The sequence below is a fragment of the Apodemus sylvaticus genome, chromosome 10 (assembly GCF_947179515.1).
Source record: "Apodemus sylvaticus chromosome 10, mApoSyl1.1, whole genome shotgun sequence".
NCBI classification, from domain to species: domain Eukaryota; kingdom Metazoa; phylum Chordata; class Mammalia; order Rodentia; family Muridae; genus Apodemus; species Apodemus sylvaticus.
Window position 1 is genome coordinate 47,070,400 of NC_067481.1, and position 15,068 is coordinate 47,085,467.

The 15,068-nt window shown below is 50.2% G+C and overlaps 1 protein-coding gene across 1 annotated transcript in view; it reads right to left on the bottom strand.

Annotated features, from left to right (window-relative positions):
* The window catches only part of Trarg1 (trafficking regulator of GLUT4 (SLC2A4) 1), an 18,367-nt gene extending 7,679 nt beyond the window's left edge, over positions 1–10,688 (bottom strand). Inside the window, exon 1 of the mRNA XM_052196372.1 lies at positions 10,068–10,688. Within this exon, the coding sequence (XP_052052332.1) occupies positions 10,068–10,445 (378 nt within the window). The 5' untranslated portion in view covers positions 10,446–10,688. The remainder of the gene's footprint in view (positions 1–10,067) is intronic.
* Positions 10,689–15,068: the final 4,380 nt, after the last annotated feature.

Sequence of the window (15,068 nt, forward strand, 5' to 3'; positions counted from 1 at the left end):
AAAGGAAAACACAATAAACTGACTTGTGACCTCACATGCACATGCAGACCAACACACATGCACACACACACACACACATGCACACACAAGTTCAGAGGCTGGGGAGATGGCTCAGTGGTAAGAGCACTGTCTGCTCCTCCAGAGGACCCAGGTTTGATTCCCAGCACCCACATGGCAGCCCACGACCTTCTTTCTATAACAGTTCCAGGGATTTGACACCCTCTTCTGGCTTCTGAGGGTGGTGCATGCATGTCGTAAATAGACATACAGGTAAAACCCTGTACACATAAAATAATAATTTCTAAATTATTAACTGCATGCCTGTCACCCCAGCATTGGGAGAGGAGATGAGGAGGCAGGTTCCCAGCTTAGGGCTAGCCTGTGCAAACATAACACTGAGATTTTGGTTCCATGAGAGACTCTGTTGCAAGGCAATCTGAGAACACTAGGGGAAGACACTGCAAGTCCTCCTCTGGCTTCCATATGCACATGTGCCTGCACACTAGTGTGCATACACACATGAATGTGCATACACACATGAACCACACACAGAAGCTGAGAGTCAACGGGGGCTGAGGCAGTCCCATCAGCTCTGCACCTTGTTGGCTTTTCATTGTCCATAGAGGGGAAAAGCAATTCTGCTCAACTTTGTATTTCCTGTTAAAACCCTTACCACCCTCTTCCACTAGCTCTGAGCAGCCACATTCCAGGCATGACGAATGCCGACCACCAGTGCCTTTGCTTCTTTCCAGTCCTCTGCTTCCCCAGTCCTATGGAGCCAAATCCTCTCACTGCAAGGGCGTACTCCAGGAACATCCTTTCCATGAAGCATTCCTAGATTCCTCCACATCTGGGGAGTAAAAATAAACCCTTCTAGTGTTTGGGTGTTTACCTTGTCTATACTGAATGTGTCCTCCCCGCCCCTCTCAGGGTATTTCTTTCTCTGAAAACTCTTATGAGATGGGGCTGGAGCCAGAGTGTAGACACTGTGTGTGCATGGGAAGAGATGCAATTGCCAGAGAAAGGCCACATCAGGAGCCACATAGGGTATGGTGATACCTGTCTGTAATCCCAGCACTCAGGGGCCGGGGCAAGTCAGGAAGACTGTGAGCTTGAAGCTAGCTTGGGTTATATAGTCAACTTGAGAGCAACCTGGACTAAATATGGAGATCCCGTAGAAGAGGAAGGAAAAGAAGAGGAGGAGGCATCTTGACTGATATAACAGGCTGGATTTAGTCCTGGGGGTTATTTGTTAAAATATTTATGTATTTGTTTATTTGCTTGTTTGTTTGTTTGTTTGCTGGAGACAGTTCCAAGACAGGTGTAGCCCCAGATGTCCTAGAACTCACTTTGTAGACCAGGCTAGATGGGTTGGGGAAGATCCAAAGACTTGAAACAAATAAGGATCTGGGAAAGAGCCCAAGCTGGAGAAGTGAGGAAGCCAGAGGTCATATGGAGAGAAGGGAAGAGACTGTCTGAGATGCCGTGCGGATATCGTGCGGATGCCTGAGACACTGTGCGGATGTCTGAGACACCATGCAGATGTCTGAGACACCGTGCGGATGTCTGAGATGCCGTGCGGATGTCTGAGATGCTATGTGGATCTCTGGCTTGGTTGGTAAATGCGGAGTTGAGATGCTGGGGCAGTGTGAGTTTGTCTAAGTTTGGGATCCACTCATGAATCCACGTGACCTCCAGCCACTGGGATGGCTAGCCTAGGTCACTGAATCTGTGACATCAGTGATTGGGCATTAGAAGAAAAAGGAGCTGACGTAGAGAAAGGCCTTGGGGATTTCCAAGAAGTTCAAAATTAGCAATTTTATGTCTGTGGAGCATGGTAGCACACACCTGTGATCCTAGCCACCCCGGATTCAAAGGAAGGACAATCTAACATTCAAGGCCAGCCTGGACAAACTGGAGATACTGACTCTGTCTCAAAAACAGTTCTTTTAAAGATTTGAAGAAGTGTGCTCTGTGGTAGATCACTAGTCTAGCAAGTGCCGCACTGTAGGCTCAGTCCCCAGCACTGCAAAAGGAGAGCTAGAAGGGAGAGATGCTGAGGTTGCCTTGGGTGATTTCTGAAGGAGTCTAAGCTGTAAGCCTTATGTGCAGGGCCCAGAAGCAGAAACAGGGCTTGAGGAAACAGCTGTGCATGCAGTGATGATTCAGGACCATGGAGAGACACTAGCTTGGCTGCCTCAAAGAGAAAGGTGGGGGAAGAAAAACAAGTCCGCATTTGTCTGTCCCTTAAGCACAGGGGCGTCAGTCCCCAAAGCACAGCTACACACGTGCCTTTGTGCCTGACAGACACCAGCACATGCCCCTGCTTGGACTTCAGCACGTTTGCCTTCTAAGTAGAAGAATGCACAAATGAACAAATCTAAGCATGAAGAAGCTGTGCTGTGCCTACAACACACCGACTATGGGACATGCCTAAGATGGGTAAGAGATGCAGTTCTGTCAGTAGAGTGCCTTACCTAGCATGTACAGAGCCCTGAGTTCTACCCCCAGCACCACATAAGCCAGGCATGATGGTACACGCCTGCCTCTCCTCGCAACACCTGTGAGGAGGAGGCAGGAGAATCAAGAGTTCAAGGTCTAGCTGGGCGTGTTGGTGCACACCTTCAAGTGTAAGCACTGGGGAGGCAGGGAGGCAGATAGTGTGAGTTCAAAGACAGCTTGGTCAGCTAGTAAGTTCCAGGCCAAGCAAGATCACATAATGAGCCCGTTTCACAATCACAGACACACACACACACACTCAAGGTCATCATTGGATTACACGGGTTTACAAATCCAGACTGGGATGCATGAGATTCTGTCTTGGGCAGGGGCAGCCTAAGGAAGGTTGGAAGTCACTGCGGAGCACTGTGATGTGTTTGGGAATAACCCACGAGGAAAAGGCTGCCCTGTGCCCACCGCCACAGCTGCAGATGGGAACGCCACCTCTAGAGGCAGTAATTAGATGTGGGACCTGGTTATTTCCTAACTGGCACAAATCAGAATTGCCCATTCACCTGGGTTTAGTCGTTCTTTCCTCTGGCCTTGCAAAACTTCACTTACTATCAGGGAAAACAGTGGCCACCCCACCTTTTAACTGTCTCCTACACACAAGGTTTTATGTAGGTACCAACGTGCGCATGCACTCACTTAATTCTCCCAACAACCCTGTGGCATGGTTGTTTCTATTTTGCCCATTTTAAAAATAATATTTACTGACTCTTTGAGACAAGGTCTCAATAGCCCAGACAGGCCAAGAACGTGCTTTGTAGATGGTGCTGACCTGAAACTCCCATCCTACTGTCTCTACTTCCCAAGTGCTGGGATTGACCAGCACGTGCCGCATGTCCAGCTATTGGTTTGTTTTATCAGTCTTGAAGGCCCGTGCCTGGGGTCTTACTCCACTGACAGGAAGCCTTGCTATAAGAACATGGCCTCATTTCTCAGTCCACCCCATGTGTCAAGCCTGCCCCTGCCCAAGGGAACCACAGAGATTGCAGTGCATGCTAGAGCTGGGTCTGGGCGTCTGTGACCAGTGCTCTTCAGAGAAAGTCCTTGACCCTACCTGCCCGGCCACAGTAGGCCCTATAGGAGCCATTTGTTTTCCTCTGGTGGGCTTAATGGGGAGGGCAGATGATCTGGATGGAGAAAGGTAAGAGAGGACTTGGCTCTTCCCTGCACACACAGCGGAAAGCTTACTTTCCTGGAAGCATCTTCAGGTCCAGATAAGGAATGGACCATAACAGAACATCCAGCATCCAGCTGATGGACCTCCTACCAGCTACGTGGCCATGGCCCAATCTGCCCAGGATGTGCTTCTGCGGGCAGCAGCATGTTCTGAGAGGCTGCCAGCACTGGGGCCAAGGACTGGAACCTGCATCTGGTCCCCTGCAGGGATTTCTAGTATGGAGTCCTGACCTATCTTCAAGACTTAGATCCTCGGTGTAGGAGACCGACTTCCCTCTTCTGTGACATGCCACCCCTTCTGTTGCCAGGAAGGACATAGTGTGGAACCCTAGATAAAAACCTGACCTCTTCCTCCCCAGGGCATGGGAATGTTTAGAAGACCAACTGCCTTGGAGAACAAAAGGAGCTGCAGGCATACGGAAGGAGGCAGGAGGTGTGGGTGGTGAGACATAGTCAATCCCTCAAGACAGCCAGGCTGGATTCCAACCCACTTGCTACCTTCTTGTCTGCACTGCAGGATTTTTGTCTGCACCATGAGAATAATAATAGCGCCCCGAGCCCCAGTGATGTCGGGGCTGAATGAGACGATACACCAGGACGACTTGGCACTGTGCTTGGCACTGAGTAAGCACCCAGGAATTTCAGTAACATCATCCTTCGATTTCCGCATCCCCGGTCCTGATGCTGATGCTTCACTCAGACATCTGTTTCCACAGCGACATCCCGCCCTTGCCATCACTCCCCTGAAGCCTGGATCCCCAACACTGCCCTCAGCCTGCTACGCTCGCGGGTTACCTGGCCTTCTCGGAGTCCCCACCTGTGGTCTCTGCTTCTCGGGCAAGGTCATCACTCCTTCCTTGTCTAGTCCTACTTGTCTGCATGTCACCTCAGCCACTCTTGCCCACACCTGCAGTGCCACCTGGCACAGGTCTAATGGCCACTGCCACTCAGAATCCAGCGTCTGTAAACCTACACCTATTGCTGGAGCAAGTCACCCCACCATGGAAGTTGGTGGCAGCTGCTTCCCACCCAGTCTGAGGCCTCAGCAGAACTTCTGTTCCTCCCATCCCCTGTGCCTGCCTGTCTCTCTCTCTCTCTCTCTCTCTCTCTCTCTCTCTCTTCTCCCTCTCTCTTTCCCCCTCTCTCTCTTCCTCGCTCCCTCTCTTTCCCTCCCTCTCTCTCCAGGATCCCCACACCTTCCTCCCTTTGTCTATGCCTCTCCATCTGGACACCCAGAATCGAGGCATGGCCAACCCAGCAGACAAGCCCACTCTCCTCAAACCTAGCTTCTCTGGGCCTTCAGCCACTCCCTTCCTCGTCAGATTCTGCCCTTCTTCCCCTCTCTTTTCTCTAGCTTCCTTCCCACCTTCTGAAATCTCCTTTTCAAAGCCCTTCTCTGTCCACCTCTCTCAGTAAGTGCTTTTCATCATTGTTCTTCAGTTGGTTGGGTTGGGTCTGAGGTTTTTGAGACATTGTCTTGTTTTGTAGCACAGGCTAGTATAGGACTCATTATGTATCCAAGACTCACCTTGAACTCATGCAGCCTCTGGCCTTGGCACCCCATGGGCTAGGGTTACAGGCGTGTGGGCCACACTCAGCTTCACGCTATAAATGTGCACGGTCCCAGAGCCAGCTTTGAGAATAGCTCCAGTATTTCTGAGTTAGAGCCTGAGTACATGCTACACGTGCATACACACACACACACACACACACACCACAACACACCATACCACACCACCACACACACAAACACACACAAACACCACATACCATACATACACCCACACCCACACCACTCACAGACATACCATATACACACACATATACACACCAGACATACACCACAGACACACATACACATCATACACACCCCACTTACATATATACACTACAGACACACACATCACGCGCCACACACCACACTTACACACACATCCTACCACACACACCGCACCAACATACACACATATACAGACTACGGACACACACACATCACACCACACATACACACACACACACACCACACCATACACACACCACACACATACACATAGAAGCACCATACATACAAACAAACACCACACACCATTCATACACCCACACCACACCACACACACACACACACCATATACAATACACACACATATACACACCACAGACACACATACACATCACACACACCCCACCCACATATATACACTACAGACACACACATCACACACCACACACACACACCCCACCACACACACTGTACCAACATACACACATATACAGACTACAGACACACAGACACATCATATACAATACACACACATATACACACCACAGACACACATACACATCACACACACCCCACCCACATATATACACTACAGACACACACATCACACACCACATACCACACACATACCCTACCACACACACTGTACCAACATACACACATATACAGACTATAGACACACAGACACATCACACCACACACGTACACACACACACACACACACACACACACACACACACGCATGCACGCACGCACACACACACCACCCCTTGTTTGTGCTCTTCCCTCCCAGTGCATCCAGAGCTCAGACATCCCCACCCCTTCCCATACATGGGATCTCCCGCCTGTAGCCCATTTCCCACAATGCAACTGAGAGTTGGCTTTATTGTATAAACTGACCACATCCTGTCTCAGCCTAAAACTCCCCAGGGGCTCATCAGAAGCTTAAGTTCCAAGCGTGAATCCCTGACTTGCAACAGCCCCTGGCACTCTCCTCCCCTGCTGCAATGCCAGGCAGCAGCATCGCGCCTGCTTCCTAAGACAGGCTCAGTCACTGATGCCCGGCAGGCGCCCTGCACCACTCAGTTCCCTCAAAACAAGCAACTGGCCAGTCAAGATGAATGAATAAGACAGTGAAGGATCAAATGAATGGAAAGTCAGGCCAGCCAGATCATGGGGGCTTCCCAGAAGCCACCTCTGCCCCTTGCCAGAGCCTGGTCCAAGACTCAAACCTCCAGAACGATTTTTTTTTTTTTGAGACAGGTTTTCTCTGTGTAGTCCTGGCTGTCCTTGTACTCTGTAGACTAAGATAGCCTTGAACTCAGTGATCTGCCTGTCTCTGCTTTCCAAGTGCTGGAATTAAAGGCACGCCATCATTGCCCAGCTATATATAATTTCATTTTAAAATTAATGCCTGAAATAAGTTCCTCTGTGGAGATAGGAAAATTGGTGTCACCCAATTGGGAGGGGTCAAGTAACATCTAACATACACAGGGTTTCTTTTGAAGATGAGAAACGTTGTCTAAAATCAACTAGGATTAAGATATAACTCATTGAAAGCACGAAAAACCACTGAATGACCATTTAGCCACAGAGGACAGGATTCTGTTATTTACAACACAAGCCAGGCACAGAAAGTCTACTTGATCCCACTCAGTCTAAAGCTAGGTGTGGTGGCTCCTGCCGTCAGAAGGCTGAGCCAGGAGGATGGCCACAGCTTTGACCCCTAAACTACAGGGTTTCCAGACAAACAAGCAGAGATGCGTGCATATAATCCCAGCTAGAGGAAACCCTGGTGTTGGGTGTACATTGTCCCTTAAGTGCTCTGTGTGTGTGTGTGTGTGTGTGTGTGTGTGTGTGTGTGTGTGTGTGTGTGTGTGCCAGGGATTAATCACAGGGTCTTGGGCAAACTAAACAAGTGCTAGGCCCCTGAAATCCATCCCCAGCCATCTTGCTTTTTGAGACAAAGTTTCTCCCTGGCTCAGAGCTCACCACATAGGCAATGTTGGCTGCAAGCCCCAGGGACCCACCTCTTTCCCCTTCCCCAGCACCAGGACTATAGATGTGCAATACCCAGCTTTTTAAATGTAAATTATGGGATTTGAACTCAGGTTCTCTTCTTGCAAGGAAAACACTCTATGCACTGTGCTTTCTCCCCAGCCCAAAGCACTATATATTTTTAAAAACTAGGAGAAAGTTTCTACCATATGGAAACAATGGTTGAGGAGATATCTGTATTTAACCCAATTTAAATGGTACAAAGTATATAATGTATTGAAACAGTACATGGCGTCCCATCCGTGTGTGCAATTCTTATGTGTTGTTTTGTTTTATTGTGCTTGCTTGTTAAGATAGGGTCTCACCATAAAGCTCTGGCTGGGCTAGAACTCACTATGTAGACAAGGCTGGCATAACTCACAGAGATCCCCCTGCCTCTGCTTCCTGAGTGCTGGGATTAGAGGTGTGCACAAGCACACTGGCTAGGTCTTGCTTTTCTCCTGGGAGGTGGAGGCAGGCACATCTCTGATTTCAAGGCCAATCTGGTTTACACAGAAAGAGCCAGGCTATCTAGGGCTACATATGAGATAGAAGGGGGCGGAGACCCATTAAACCGTGCACTTTAGATGAGTGAGTTACATGATATTTGAATTACGTTAATAAAGCTATTAAAAAACCCCATTAGAAGATCAAGGGTGTATTAGTACATACACTCTTGTCATCATAGCTCTTGGGAGGCTGAAGGAGGGGAAGTGGTGTGAGTCTGAGGCCAGCCTGGGCTATATTGTAAGACAGTGTCTCAAAAATTCAAAAATAAATAAATAAACCCCACAATGGCTTCCCATCCTCCAGAAGGGAAATTCCCCGCAGCACTTTGTGTGACCACAGGACACACTTAGGTTGGGCTGGGTTCTGTTCTTAAGCACTTTGTAAGGCCCTTCTCAGCCTCTCTCTGCCCTCTACTGCAGCCGTTGAGCTTCTGCCTGCAGATGGATGGGCTGGTCGGAGGTCGAGCAACCTGCTTCAGATGACTTAATTCCCTTGTGTTTGTGTCTAACCTGGGCACTTCTTGCAGTATGTCGTAAGGACCTGTTTAGAAGCTTCTCTGCCTGGAATGCAGCCCCGGGGACACAGTCCTAGCATTGGGTTTAGAGTTGTAGCCCTTACTCCTGGCCCTTCAGGCCCTACTCACGTACAGAAAAAGAGAAAAAAGAGCCAGAGGTAGGTCCAGTCGGCTCACAGTCTTCAACCTAGCTTCTTTTGGGCAAGGACAACGTATTCTGCCCCAAATTCCCAGGAGATAATTCTAGAATCTGTTTTCTCCCGAGCCCTGGTGTGATTTTCCTCCCGTTTCTCTTCCTGGGACCTTTCTCTGTAAACAACAACTCTGAAGCTGGCCCAGCCCAGAGCCATTAGCTACACCCTGAAGCCTGCCGAGATTCCGAGGTACAGTAGGCAGCACAGGAAGTTTAGATGGGCCCTGCCCAGGACCCTGCCTGACCTTGGCTCCCACATTAAGCCTCTTATACCTGAGAAGCTGCTACTGTCCCCAGTGCCCTGTCAGTGCCCACCTAATTTGTGGCAGAGATGTCTGAAGAAGTAGAGTAAGAGTGACCACAACTCCTAGTGACTGGATAATCAGTGACTCAGCAGTAGTGTCACTCCAAAGGAGACAGATAGTGTCACCCCACCCAGGTCTCTCGTTCTAACTGGCCTGTTTTCTCCCCCTGGCCCTAACCTCATCCTCAAAGTCCCTGTCCTCTCCAGTCCTGTCCGCCAGCACACATTCTCTGTACGATCTTCAGTAAGCAGCCCTACCCAACGACTTGAGGACAATCTAAGACAAACTATTCAGAGTCCTTCAGAAGTGAAGACTAGCACGCATGCACCTCCTTGGCCAGGCTGGCCATGTCCTCTGACTTGTGACCAGAACTCCGACAAAAGCCAGATAAGGAAATCTAGAAAATCGGGAGATTCATTGTGATCCAAGAACTTCATTGTGTCCCAACCCCCAGCCTGACAACTCCCTCCGTTTCCCTCCCCAGGTGCCCCAAGGGAAGCCAGGCCCCAGGGCTCCCAGGGAAGCAAGGAGGCCGCTGTGGTTCTTGGAAACAGACCGGTAGAATGCCCTGGTGGCCTAGGAGGCCTGGCTCTCCTTGGGGCATCTGGAACCCATGGCCCTCTTCTGGTAGCATTCTCTGTTGATACAGAACTGCACTTAGACAGTCCCTCACCCTAGCCCCACAGTTAAAAAAAAAAAAAAAGAAAGAAAAGAAAAGCAATCAAGATAGCCCCTCCACACACATGCACAAACACCAAGTTGGCTGTCACTGTCTTCTGCAGAATTTCACTCCAGATGTACCCCTGAATCCTGCCAACAGGGGCAGCAAGAAGTCAGCCAGTGATACCCAGAGGCAGGCATGAAGAAAGAGCAAACAGAGCTGAGCCTGAGCCCCCCTCTAGAAGGGAAGTGAAGAGATGAGAAAGGACTCCTGCCAAGGCTCCAACACCCGATGCTTCTCGGCACTTTAAGCCCGTTCCCTGAGGACATGCCTGCCGCTCTAAGGCGCCCAAACCCTTTCCCTGAACAAAGCATTGTGCTTACCATGATAGAAAAGATGAGGGGAATGAGGTTGAGGGGCCAGACAGGGCAGAAGCACGAGGCAATGGCAAGGACCAGGTAATCTTTGGGGGCTTCTTGGTCCTGGGCATAGGAGGTGGTGATGATGGAAGACGCTCGCCGAGAGCTGGCCCGGGAAGGGGAGCCAGAAAGGGAGGACTGGCGGTGCCCCTCGGAGATGACCTTGAAGGGCAGGCTGTGACCATTCTGCTCCAGGTCCAGAGCTCCTGACAGAGACTTGGACAGATTCAGGGCTTGGTCATCCTTGTTCTCCACTTTGGTGAGAAGTTTCTGCATCTCAGGCAGTTCCAAGGGTGAGGTGGAGCCTGGGTCTTGAAGCGGAGGCTGTACTGGGTTGGCCATGTTGTCTCCGGCCTTGGGTTTCTTCAAGTCCAGGTCAGGATAACGTGCTCCAGAGGGTCCTCAGCACACCATGCCCTGGTCCAGATTTCAAACCTCCAGGACGAGGGTGGGTATATTGTGAAGAGGGCTTGGGGGCTAGCTGAGTGCTAGAAGATTCAGAAGAGCTTCTCAAGGGTCGAAGTGTCCACAGCTGGACCCTGCTGCTGCTGCTGCTGCTGCTGCTGCTGTTGCTATTGGTGTTGCTGTTGCTGCTGCTGTTGCTGCCGCTGCCGCCACCGCCACCACCACCACCACCACCGCTGCTGCAGCGGAGTTCCCAGGAAGCTAGAGGCTTCAGCTCCGTTCAAGTTTGAGGCCAACTTTGCTGGAGCTGCTGACTGCACAGATGGGCGGGGAAACAGGAGAAAGCAGAGAGCAGAGAGAAGACTGCTCCTTTCCTCTGCTCTCCAGTGAATGGGGGTGAGGAAGCAGGGAAGCTCAGTGTGTGTGTGTGTGTGTGTGTGTGTGTGTGTGTGTGTGCCACACAGCCTCCCTCCCTCTCCACCCTCCTTGGAAATATCTCTTTTTCAATTCCCTTCTCCCCAGAGAATCATCCCAGCAGCATCCAGCCTCTGCCCCAGGCCTGCCTGGCCCAGCCTAGTCAAGACCGTAGGGATCTGAGCCGGCCTCTGGTTTCCTCTGTAGCCTCAGATGGTTTAGACAGAGAAAAAGACAGTGATCAGAAAAAGCCTTCTGTTCCTCCTCAGGTGTGTGTGCCTTCTCTCATCTGACGGCAAAGGCTGTGCCCTGGCCCCTTCGTATTTCATATAGGCCTTGACCCTCAGCACTTAGCTGGGGGACAAGACCTGAGGACATGTGGCTCCTGGGATTTAGTAGGACCCTCTGCCTAGGTTCCTAATCAGCTCACCAAGGCTGAAAAGGGGTCTGTGGGGTAAATGCCTCTCCATCTCTCTCCTGCCAGCCTTACGGTGCTAAGCCATAGGCAGAGACCCTCTTGGGATTGCTCTGCCAGCTGCCAGCTGTGCAGCACCAGAGGCTCTGCCAGTCTTTCTTCTGGTTCTCATCTCTCCTCTGTTTCTGCCCCCTCGAGTCTCTTCATCTTGTTCTCTTTCCCTTACCTGTCTCCTTGCTTTGTTTTACCAGAGTGACCTAAAGCCACCAAGGGGACACAGAGGAGTATAACTTGGACCAAGCACCATGGAACCATGTAAAATCCCAGGGTCACGCAGGATGTGGGAAACCAGAGCTGGGAGCATCACAGAAAGCATGGAGCTCAATGGGCGTTTTTTTGTAAATATGAAACAGGCCCTGATTGGGAAGAAGCATTAATACCAGAATGTCATCTCAGACAGCAATCCCTGGCCTATGTCCGGGGGCTGGCGGAGAGCAGAGCCAGCCACATTAGTGTATGTGTGGGGGGAGGGGAGAGGCGCTTTGGTTGGTTTCAAGTTTATTTCAGAAATGCTACTCCCAGCAAGGGTGGAAAGGGAGTTTGACCTCACTGCGAGCTGGCAGAAGGGAGGAAGGGAGGGAGAGAAGAAAAGGAGGGAGGAAGGGCAGTCCCAAGGAGGACGCCGGCGCAGGTCTGCCTGAGGGGGAATGGCAAGCACACTTGGGAAGTAGTAAGTTTAGAGGATGTTTGAGAGTTTAAGATGGCTTAGCGGGTAAAATGCTTGCCAAGCAATTATGAGGCATGGCGCTCAGACTCACCACACCCACATAAGTGCTGGGTAGGGATGGCAGCCCGCCTGTACCCCCAGGCCTCAGGAGGCAGAAACTGATCCCCAGCTTGTGAATCAGTGAGCTCCTGGTTCAGAAAGAGACCCTGACTTATGATTGACAGTGGCGCGTAAGTGGAGAAGCCACCCACCGTCAACCTCTGCCCTTCCCAACATGCGCACGAGCGTGTATGTGCCCCAGCGCACGTGAGCACTCCCACAGTACTCGCACTACCCCACCCACATGCATACACACCAAAAAAGCACGTTTATTCAGTAAGAGTAAACATGCCTTATTGTGCCTTATTTGCCAAAGGCAGTCAGCCCTCTAGGGAGACACTTTCTCCATCTCAGACTTCAGGGTAGCTCTTACGATCGCAAGCCATGAGGAGGGCTAGGGAAGTAAACTCATGGGTGGCCCCGCCTGGGGACAATTAGCCTAGAAAATACGCTTATGCCTTTCAGATAGAAAAAAAAGCTTCCCAGGACAAAGAAATAAAGTCCCTGACTATACTGGTGCACAGATGTCCCTTAGATGAAGGACCCCAGGCCCAGCCCAGTCTGAGATCTTCTAGCCAATCGTGGCTCTGAGCACTTAAAATGTGGCTAGTCCAAATGACAATGTGCTGGCAAAAATATTTTACATAAGTAGATATCAGAGGGAACCAGAGATAAAGAGGCCCTTTTTACTTAATAAAAGATACAAGAAAGGAAGAAAGAAAGAAAGAAAGAAAGAAAGAAAGAAAGAAAGAAAGAAAGAAAGAAAGAAGAGAAGGAGGGAGGGAGAGAAGGGAGGGAGGGAAGGAGAGAGAGAGAGAGAGAGAGAGAGAGAGAGAGAGAGAGAGAGAGAGAGAGAGAGAGAGAGAGAGAGAGAGCCAAGCAGCTGTTCCCAGACTAACCTGGGAGGTGGTAGCAGGAAAGGTGCCTGGATGGGCTGGGATTGGAGGAACAAGTCAGGCTGATCAATGTAAAATTGTGAGTTTGTAGTGCCACCTAGTGGATGACAGTGATAGGAGTATGACCACAGATGGAGATGTCCTGGGCTTCCCACATGAGTCCACCCCGACCAGTGCACTGTACAGCGTGCTGGTCGGCTATGCTGCAGTACCAGAGAGGGTCCCTTCCAGGTTGTACATGAAGCCTCACAGACTCTATTTATTCTACAAGGTGGACTTGACCTACGTGTGTGTGTGTGTGTGTGTGTGTGTGTGTGTGTGTGTGTAAGTCAGACATTGATATTGGGTATCTTCCTTGATCACTCCCAGCCTTATTTCCTGAGACAGAGTGGTTCGCTGACCCTGGAAATTGCTGATTGGCTAGGCCGACTGGAGAGCAAGCTCTGAGATCTTCCTGTTTCTCCCTCCCCAGCGCAGGACTACAGCAGTGTGCACCCCTGACGCACATGAGTGCTGGGCTCAGATCCCCCAGTGTCCACTAAGGAATCTCCCCAGCCTTAGTGGGTTTCTGACACACGGTGGGTTTCTTCCCTATCCACCCTCATACTCATCTATCCTTTAAAAATATTTTTATTATATTTATTCATTTTGCATGTGCCACAGTGTGTAGAAGTCAGAACATCTGTCAGGAGATGGCTCTCTTCTTCCACTACGGAGGCTTCAGAGAGCAAACTCTGGTTGTCAGTTTGGCAGCCGGTGTTTATCTACTGAGCCATCCCCCCCCCACCCTCATCGTATTTTTTGTTTTAAATTATTCCACATAAAAATTTGGGTTTGGGACTTTTAATATGAAGATACTGGAACCCAAAGAGCTTTGAACTCTTTCACCAGCTCCACATCCACACTGCCCAGCCTGCCTGGGGATGGACTGCTAAGCTCCGCCCCAGGGCGAACCAGGGATTCCACAGCCGCGAAGATGCTAAGCACTCCAACTTTTGTATTCTCTGCCATTAGAAGTTAGCCTCTGACTGGCTCAGTGGCCTCTGACTGGCTCAGTGGTCTCTGAGGCAAGAGGATGGTGGGTTTTGGGGCACCTGGGCTATACAAGCAGGTACTATCTCAAAACACTTTTAAAAGGTGGGCAGGTGTTTTGGATAGCCCTGGGCTTGTTTTTTGATGCTAATTCTACTCCTCAGAGGGGCTGCAGATGAGGAGTTGCCTTTAGAACCTTCTCCCTACCTTAACTTTTTTTTGGGGGGGGAGGGGTTGTTTGTTTGTTTTTCAAGACAGGGTTTCACTCTGTAGACCAGGCTGGCCTCGAACTCAGAAATCCGCCTGCCTCTGCCTCCCAGAGTGCTGGGATTACAGGTGGGCGCCACCACCGCCCGGCCTACCTTAACTTTTCAAATGAAGGTTTGAGCCAATGATTGGGCAGGAGGAAGTGGGAGGAGGAGAGGTCTAGGGGAGGAGCCATGGGGCATCAACAGGAGGGAGGAGCTACAGAGGATCAACAGGAGGGAGGAGCTACGGGGGAGGGATGGAGAGGCTGCGGAGAGAGGCCTGGAGAAACCGCAAGTTATGTGGGATAATATAGATGAGAACAGAGTAGTGTAGTGAGAGGTCGCCCAATCTAGGCTTGTAGCTTGTTTTGTTAACTGATTGAGTTGAGATTTCTTTTACTGGGGAATTGGGTTGGAAACAAAGTAGCAACAGGCATAGTGGTGTGTACTTTTAAAATCAGCACCCAGGAAGCAGAGGCAGGTGGATCTCTGTAAATTCAAGGCCAGCCTTGTCTACAGAACAAATTCCAGGTCAGCCAGAACTATTCAGTGAGGTGCATTCTCAAAAACATAAACAAAACAAAACAAAAACAAATCTAACAGGCTGGAGAAATGGCTCAGCAGTTAAGAACACCTGTTGCTCCTGTGCATAAGGCGATTTGTTTAGTTCTAGGGGATCATCTGACCTCTGTAGATACCAAACACAGACACAGTGCACATACAGATATG